The sequence below is a fragment of the Gymnoscopelus braueri genome (genome assembly GCF_963280865.1).
Source record: "Gymnoscopelus braueri genome assembly, chromosome: 24".
NCBI lineage: Eukaryota > Metazoa > Chordata > Actinopteri > Myctophiformes > Myctophidae > Gymnoscopelus > Gymnoscopelus braueri.
Genome location: NC_137626.1, coordinates 35,131,264 through 35,140,510, shown reverse-complemented (window position 1 = coordinate 35,140,510; position 9,247 = coordinate 35,131,264). Strand labels below are relative to the sequence as shown.

At 40.9% G+C, this 9,247-nt stretch overlaps 1 protein-coding gene across 2 annotated transcripts in view; it reads left to right on the top strand.

Annotated features, from left to right (window-relative positions):
• Positions 1-3,422, top strand: part of zeb2b (zinc finger E-box binding homeobox 2b) — a 50,467-nt gene extending 47,045 nt beyond the window's left edge. For both annotated transcript variants that reach the window (XM_080422115.1, XM_080422114.1), the window contains exons 8-9: positions 2,007-2,240; positions 2,734-3,422. In XM_080422115.1, the coding sequence (XP_080278241.1) occupies positions 2,007-2,240; positions 2,734-3,209 (710 nt within the window). In that variant the 3' untranslated portion in view covers positions 3,210-3,422. The remainder of the gene's footprint in view (positions 1-2,006; positions 2,241-2,733) is intronic.
• The last annotated feature ends 5,825 nt before the right edge of the window (positions 3,423-9,247 follow it).

Here is a 9,247-nt window from a genome sequence, read left to right as displayed (position 1 = left end):
TTTCATGTGCATTCGTGTGAACTTTTCTGTACAAAGTACATGATTGATGTTCGCGGAGGCGTGGCACTTCATTTATCCACAGCGCAGCGCTCGCTGACAGCTTCCACAGGCATCCATCATAACGCCGCTGCCGCTATATGAAGCTCTTTTATTATCTCAAAAAGCCACACATCAAATCACCTCCATGTAACGCGGGCAGTAAAAAGCCGCGACGCTCTTTTTATCGGCCCCCCCCTCCCGTTATTGGCGATAGATCTCATCATTCGCGCGGCGCTCTCTAAAAGCTACCGCGCCGATAACAAGTCTTTTCATTATACAAATTACGCGGAGATCATCTTTCACCGGCTTGCATCATTTTTCTATCCGTTATCTGCCCAATGCGTCCCGGGAAAACAGACAGCAGCCTTCACTCTATCTCGTTGGAACACGGGGAGAAATGGCTCCAGGCAAACTGCAGAGTGAATTAACTTTTACTTCACTTTCCTTGTTTGTTTAGCGGGAACCGTTGACAGTTGAATAAATGTCCCACAATTTGCTACAAAGCTGTATTTCATCTATAGTCCCTGGACTGGAGAACCCTCAATACTTAGTAAAACTTGACCTTTGGCTCTGTATACTTGGTCTGCTCTTTTTGCCCTCTACGCTAAACCTCTTCAATGTTCCCCGCAGAATAGGGCTCAAGTGCATAAGCAAACATGTTTAAAGCTATGTGAAATTACATGGATGGCACACTTTTATTTGTACACTTCCAACATTTTCTACATATTAATGCCCAATGCTAACACCAATTTATGTTGTGCTTTTAGCAACTACGATGTTTTGCAGCATTGAGGTGTTCATATTATGCAGGCGCATTGGCTTAAAGTGTGTTTTTGTAGTCTTCTATGTGGTGTTGATTTTATACATAGATTTTGGGAGGATAAAAATGCCCGATAGTGGACCAGTAAAGTTAAAAGTGCAATGAGATGCCAGCGGACAGGCTGCTGTCTGGTTGTCAGTGCTCGGCAGACAGCCCGGTGTCTCTGGGCATATTGAACAGAAGGTCAAGGAGCTTGGCCGAACCTCAAGCATTACAAAGTCCGATATCTCAAACATTTGACGAAAGCTCTCTCAAAATGACAGATAGAAAAGAAAAAAAAAAAAACCTGAAGCTAGTTACAGGAATGACCGCAACTCCCAGACCTTGGTTCAGCAAAACGATTCCAGTTAATCCAGAGCTCTGTGGGTTTTAGAGATATTAAATTATAAACTGCCGTGTAATGATCTTGTGCAGACAATCAGATATGCAGTAGCGTCTCTTGTCGACTGTCCGTCAGTCAAGTGACGGACGGGTTCCAATCCACTCCAGTTACCGAGCCAATTTATGGCACGCTGGAATGAAATGTCAGCCCGTCAATGTGGGCCAGCGTGAGTTTCAGATGTCAGTCTCTGCACCCAGCGTTTCCCATCATATTGGGCCGCTCAGCGCCCAGCCCCCACTCCCCCCAAAAAAACAGGGTGAGACAGAAGTCACCATGAACCAGAATGACTCTGAGAGATAATCAGGTTTCTACTCTTTCCTTCCGTGTGTGAATTTCTTTATTTCTTTGCCTCACCTTCTCTGTTTGTTTGCTTTTGCACGCGTTTATTTACGTTGCGTCCATCGGCCCCATAAGAGGTACTTCTGGGGTTTTGTCCATGCTTTTACCGACGGGAGGGATCGGTCCGTAATGCAGCCCCGCGAATGCACGCGCACTCTCTCATCCCCGGACGCTCCGCCGCTCCGTCATTTGAATAAACAAATAATCCGCGAGTCGTAAGTCAACGTTAGCATTAATGCGGCGCGGCGTCATCATTACTCCACGCCCGCCCGATCCATCAGCCTTCTGTCCTCCTCGCCGATGTGTGCGTTTGAATATTTTCCTGACTCTTGTTGATTTGTTCGAGGGAGGCAGCCGACTCACGTTCCCCGCTCTCTCTCCCCCCTGTGTGTGTGTGTGTGTGTGTGTGTGTGTGCGTGTATATAGGCAAGCGTCCGCACCAGTGCCAGATCTGCAAGAAGGCGTTCAAACACAAGCACCACCTCATCGAGCACTCGCGCCTCCACTCGGGGGAGAAGCCCTACCAGTGCGACAAGTGCGGCAAGCGCTTCTCCCACTCGGGCTCGTACTCGCAGCATATGAACCACCGCTACTCCTACTGCAAGCGGGAGGCCGAGGAGCGCGAGGCCGCCGAGAGGGAGGCGCGGGAGAAGGGCGGAGGTAGGGACCCTGTTGCAATTGTTACACAATATTGTTGTCGGGGCAGAAACCTCTTATCTCCATATTTAAACCTGTTTGTTTTTTTTTTGTAAATTAACTCCCTACTTGATCTATCAACGCGGCACGAAGCAACCCGTTTTGAGCGTGTCGATCTGTGTTGAACTTTTGCCGATCTAAAGCTCATATCATAGCTTGTAGATCTGCAATTTTTTAGCGAATGTTCCCCCCAGAATAGGCATCCAGGGGTTCAAGTCGTTCAATCGTTAATCACAATTATTTGTGAAGAAATTGGGCCTCCTTACAGGTCTTACCTCTTAATACTAATTAAGGCTCTGTTCCATTTTCTAGGCTAGCGACGCATTGTCAATTTTGAATTCCAGACTTTTACTTGTAACAGAGTTGCAGTATTGATACTTTTACTTAAGTAACACATTGTGCGTACTTTTCCCACCACTTTAACTAACTAAAATGTCCTGATTGTGACCTCCTATAGGTGGCGGAGGTGGCGGCGGAGGAGGCGTGATGGGACACCTGGAGCCCACGGAGCTGCTGATGAGCCGGGCGTACCTGCAGGGCCTGGCGCCGTCACACCACCCCGGCTACCCCACCTCCGAGCTAGGGGAGAGGGAGAGCATCCTGAGGCACGAGGCCATGAACGGAAATGGAGGTGGTGGAGGAATGGCCAGGGACGCGAGGCAGCAGGACGGCGCCGTGGACGGCGGCGGCAACAACGCCTACATGGCCAAGATGGCGCGGAGGGACAAGGTGTTCGCGGGGGAGGAGGAGGAAGACGAGGAGGAGGAGGAGGAGAGGCGGAGCCTGGCGGACACGGACCCGGACACGCTGCGGGAGGACGAGGAGGACATCAACGGCATGGAGGAGGAGCAGTCCATGGACGACAGCTCCTCGCCGGACGGGAAGACGGAAACCAAATCGGACCACGAGGACACGATGGAGGACGGGATGTAGGGATGTTTTTAGAGGGGGAGGGGGGATATCGAATAATCAAGGAAACGACGAAGAAAAAAGCTTCCCATGTTTATTTTATTATTTGATTATGATTTGTAATTATTTTGTAATTTTTTTTCAGTATTATTAAACCTGTCGGGTTTTAAAAAAACACAACGTTGGTGTTTTGAAGTTATACGTGCACGTGCCTGAAGCTTCCAGGAAGCTTTTATTTTGAAGGACTCTCGAAGGGGGGGGGGTGGCTGTCTGCACAAGTAGACATGGACTCAAATGGGAAAAAAAATCAATTAGGAGGGAGGAGGGAGGTATTGTTTTAAACCTGAGTTATACTTGGTTGTGCTTCGTGACTCACACCAAAAAGTAGCGCATCTACAAGCAGCGGTGGACAGTGACTAAGTAAATTTACTCGAGTAACATTTTTGGAGTATTTGTTTTTTTTACAAGCTGATGACTTTTACTCCACTACATTTCAAATAGAAATTTGTACTTTTGACTCCATTACTTGGGACCCAAACTTACACAAATATATATAATGAATTAGCCATTAACCATAACATTTCTGAAAATTGACTGTTTCTGGCGTCATACACAGGCAACCAAGTATAAGTCAGGAGTAAGGATAAATGCGTTTTGAGGGGGTGGGGATGGGGGTGCGGGGCACGGGTTTGTGAAATAAGCTGCATTATGCAAACCGAACAAAAGGAATAAATGAAATCCATTTGGACACATTACATGTACAGTAACATTACGGCCGAAAAGAGGAAAAAAAAAGAATATGTGTGGTGCTAATATCCCCCTGTGTTCTATAGTATTTATAGCACAACTAGTGACTTGTACAAAATTGCACTCCTACCGCTACTTATAATCACGATTAAGAACTGAAGAATAATTCAAAAGTATTGCCTATGTATATATTTATACAGTGTTGAGAAAAAGCAGCAGTGTGCGTCCTGCGTGTACTTCCAGTCCCTGGACATTCATTACCTACTGTCTTCATGACTTTTAAAACATTTTTTTTTGTTGTTTCGTTCTTGTTTCGTCCACTGCTCACAAACCACTCAGTTTTGAAGCACTTAGGCCTGATTTATATTTTGTCATAATACGGTGTCGTGTCGGCGAAAATAGCTGGTCTACCCTTTGAAAGTGTTTAAAAGTATAATTTTTTTTAAATGTTTTGTCTATGGCCAAAATAGGGACACCAGGTTGACATTGGTAAAGGCCTCACCTCTGGTTCAGTAAAACAAAATGCCCGTACAGAGGGAAGAAACGCCTGTATGGGTTCCTTTTGTTTTGTTTTTTAATGATGAAGGACTTAAAAAAAACATACATTTTAAGGGAAGAAGGGGGAAACTGTTTATGTGTGGAGGGGTTAGGAGGTCATAGAAAAAAATATGAAGGGCAAAGCCTTTCAAATGGTGTTTTTTTTTAAGAAGAGAAAAGAAAAGCCTTATTATGCAAACCTTTGAACCTGTGTATTAATGCAATGTGCCACCGTGTGTCGCGTCCAAGGAAAGGTCTCTTCGGTTCTCAAAGTGGGGTCCGCGGACTCCCCCAGTGGTCCTTGAGGGGGTTCCAGGGGGTCCCCGGCAAAATGTGTCAATATAGCTAAATTGGTTTAACCAGTTTGACCCCTATGTACACCGGCTATTTTTATTGTATTATTATTATTTTCTTTAATCTTGATTTTTCTTTTTGAAAAATGTTGGGGGTCTGCGGCCAAATGCTTATTAATATAGGGGTCCTTGACATGAACAAGTTTGAGAACCACTTGCTTTGTGTCACCAGCTTCAGTATTAAGAGATGAAGAAGATAAAAAAAACACACCCATGACAGTATTAAGACTATAGGTAACACAATGCTTAGTTTACATATTATTGTGCAATGTTTTCTCTGTTCATTTCTATGTTCTCTCTCTTTCTCAGTATTACACCAAACCATGCTTTCTTTTTTTAAAACAAATTGCATTCATTTTATTTGTAGGTTGGAAACAAAAACAAAAAAATGAAACATTATTTATGTGTCCCATTTTGTATTTCCCTAATTTTATTTATTTCATACTGTTTGTGTACAGTACTATAGTTCAATATATAGATATATTTTAGTAAACAAAGGAACATGGGTTGTCGGACAAAATAGGGGCAAACATTTTACGTGAAAAGAGAGCATTTATTGTGTGTCGAGACATTGTGAAATGCGAAGTTTAATCTTTCTTATTTTTATTTTATTTTGCTGTTTATTTTCCAGAGACTGGGAAATAATATAAAAAAAAGTCCAAATTTGGGAACTTTTATACAATTGTGAAAACACTGTATTTTCAACTGAAAAAGAAAAAAAAGAAAGGAGAAAAAAACACAAATAATTCCACTTGATTCATCTTTGTTCTTTTCTTTTTTTTTTAAAGGTTAGAAAATGAAGAGGGGCTGTTAAATACTATGTATCATAATATTGACTGGAGAAACACAGTTTTCCTGAGATGTCTTTGTAAAAGTATTATTGAATTCTTAATTTGTAATTTCTGATGATGAAATGACCATGCTCGAATAAAAAGTAGCCAAAATACAAAGTACCAAACAATGCAAACGCTTGACATTTCTTTCTGGGCTAATTTAAAACTAATTTAAATCCTCAGTTTTAATTTAACTCCTGAGAAAGTACAAATGGAACCAAATGGACACACACTATTAAGGGTTTATTTGGTTCACTCTCAGAGTTAAATTAACTCAGAATGTTACTGTGTGGGGTCAATTTGCTTTCAATTCAGATTCTTGAATTTCATCCCATTCTTTTTTTGCCTTAATATCATTCTCTCTACCATTCTATACAACATAAATATTATGAATAACTTTCTGTTATTATTACATCAGCATTATGCAATTACTGATGTAATATGCAAATGCAGCACTGTGTGAAATGGACATTTTGTACTGAAACTAAATTGACCCCAATCCTCATATCAGTTGTGTGTCGTTTTCATGTTACCAATAAAACCCACTCACATTTTATATCGCTTTTATGTGTTTACACTCCATTGCATGATGACCTCTGACATTTAAACATCCACATTATTATTTCCTTGAGTGTCATTAAAATGTGAGAATATTTTTTTAGATGCTTAAAGGTGAATGAAACCCTAGGGTTGATTTTGTCAAATTAATAATTGGTGTGTTATATTTACTTTATTGACAATGCTGTTGTTTACTGTCAATCAATAACATCTCAAATCTAGCACACCAATTATTAATTATATTAGCTGCAGCTGTGTTGCTTACATCACTGTGCGATATAAGGTCAGCCTGCCATGTTTTTACTGTTATGTGGTTTTTAACCATTACAGGAAAACAAGCTACAACATCGGCCTATGGGGTTTTATTCCAGTTCAATGCGTACTGCCGTTTATCCGTTTTACAACAGAACTGTTCATCCCTCGCTACCTGAGAAATGCCACTGTTGGCAAACAGCCTGAGGACAGCTATTGACCTCAATCACCAGCCGCTCAGCGGTGCCATTGTGAGTTCTACTTTGATGCCGGCGATGATTTTGTGAGTGCGTTTAACACTCCATCTAAAGCGGACAGATAGCTCATTTCAAAACCAAAATACCCGTTTAATACTGACAGGTAGACGGCTGAAGACGAAAGGCGAGAGAGGGGGGTAGAAGAAAGGGAGTTCTTTCTTCATGAAGGAGATGCTTATCTCTATTAGGCACTGTAGAGTGCATTATGCAGATTACCACCGACATCAAAAGGGAAGAAGATGAAAGAGAGAGAAAAAGGTTGAGAGATGCCAAACACCAAGCAAACGCTCTTTGCATATTCCCCCCGATTTTCATATCGATCGGCGTGCTGTCGGGTTTTCGGCCCGGGACGCCTCTCTCGCAGATAAAAGGGGGGAGGTCTTAAATGATTAGCCCCCGTGAATTTGATGATGTGCCTGCCGAGGAGCGGCTCGGACAATTAGCGATGCGGAGAGGCACGTCGAGACGGAGACAGAGGATAAGGAAATGAAAGAGAGAAACGCAGCGGGCGCTGCATGCGTCCAACAGGGAGGAGATGGTTTTTTTAGGTCTCACAATGTATCCTCAATCACAGATATTTTGACGTGCTTTTTTTCATATTAAAAGGAAGTGATATTTTCCGGTTAAAACAAAAAGCCTCATCTACATTGTGATAGTTATCATTGCTATAGAATGTTTTTCACAGGGGTCTCCCTGTCTCTCCGGCTCTTTAATAAACAAAACATACATTTTCAGGCAGGTGACAAAATGTCAGCCAATCAGGGGAGAATACCCATTTATCAGCTACATTTTTATAGTGTTCCAGTATCAATTGTGTCAGCTGACTGAGTTCTCTATGCCGATTGGATAAAATTGGTATCCCGACTGAAAATGCATTTTCAGTCTAAAAAAGAGTTGGAGAGACGGTTGCTGAACAATCACGCTATAGCAACGAGTACTATCAGAATATAGTATTTAACACTTATTTTGAGAATAACTTACCCTACCTTTAATGTTCACGCTTCTGGGCTGATGCTGCTATGCAGGGAGACTTGCAGGATGAGTCCAACGGTGGAATGGAGTTCTAATTCCTCTAAGTCTAAAAAAAGGGGGAAAAAAAGATAGAAAGCAGTGCAGATTTCAGTGCAAGGCAATCCTCGATCATAGATTTTAGCTATATACAGTACAAGTTATACAAAACTATAAAGTGAAGGTGAAATCAACAATGGAGAGTGTACAGAACACAATTCCAATCGGGAAATATACGATAATACAGTAAATATCATACAAGATGAGATGAAATAAGATGAAATGAGATGATGAGATAATGCCATGAGATGAGAATGAGATTGGATTAACAACTTAAACCCCAGCTTCCGCCTTGTGGGGAAAGCTTTCGCTGAAAATAGCAGATCGACAAGCTCACAGTTGCGTCGCGTTGCGAGCTTGTCGATCAGCTATTTTCAGCAGTGGTGTAAAGTAACTAAGTACTTAAGTGCTGTACTTAAGAACATTTTTGAGGAAATTTTACTTTGCTGGAGTGTTTCCAATTTTCAGTACTTTTACTTCAACTCCACTACATCTCAGAGGCAAATATTATACTTTTACTCCAATACACTTATTTAAAAACTTTAGTTACTAATTACTTTGTAGATTATTTAATATTATATATAATATAATATATAATATAGTATTACAAAACATACATTAACCACTTCAGCCCTATATACATTTCGGCCATTTGAAAATAGCCGATCTACAAGCTCACAATGCGTCGCGATGCTTTATAATTTTACTTGTAACATGTTATTTCTATATAGCAGTATTGATACTTTTACTTAAGTAAAACATTTGAGTACTTTTTTCCACCACTGATTTTCAGCAAAAGTTTTCCCCACAATAACAGCAAACAGAACAGACACTAGTAGAGAGCCCTGAGGGACTCTATGAATAGATGAGATTATGAAATAAGATGATGATGAGATGATATAGACAGTATGAGATGAAGAAATGATATAAGATGACAAGATGAGTTTATGACATTTTATTCTATTACAGTTATATTATAATTGTGTTATGTTATGATATATACCTGCTATTATAGTTATTGCTGTCATTACTTACATGGTTACTATTAGAGGTGTCAGATCTCTGCTCTATTTGTCACCTAGCCCTAATAATCCCCTCCTGAGGACTGGTAATGATGCATCTTTTGAAAATATTACGTCTACATGTATTCACTGACTAGACCATACAGTACAAAGCATCAAACATATTTGATTTGAATTGATTTGATTTATTTAGCACAATGTAAAAACCATACAAAAGATAAGTGCCAGGACCCAAAGGGCTTATAAGAGGCCTCTATGTATGTATAACACAATACAGATAGTAATAGAACATGATTTGTAAACAACAAAATATAAATATATAGAATTGACAAATAACATCATTGCAGTAGAAAGAAAAGAAAAGAAAATAATAATAACCCAAAGAAAAGTTATCAGGGAATGTGTGATAATGGATGTGACATTATGTGACCCGGT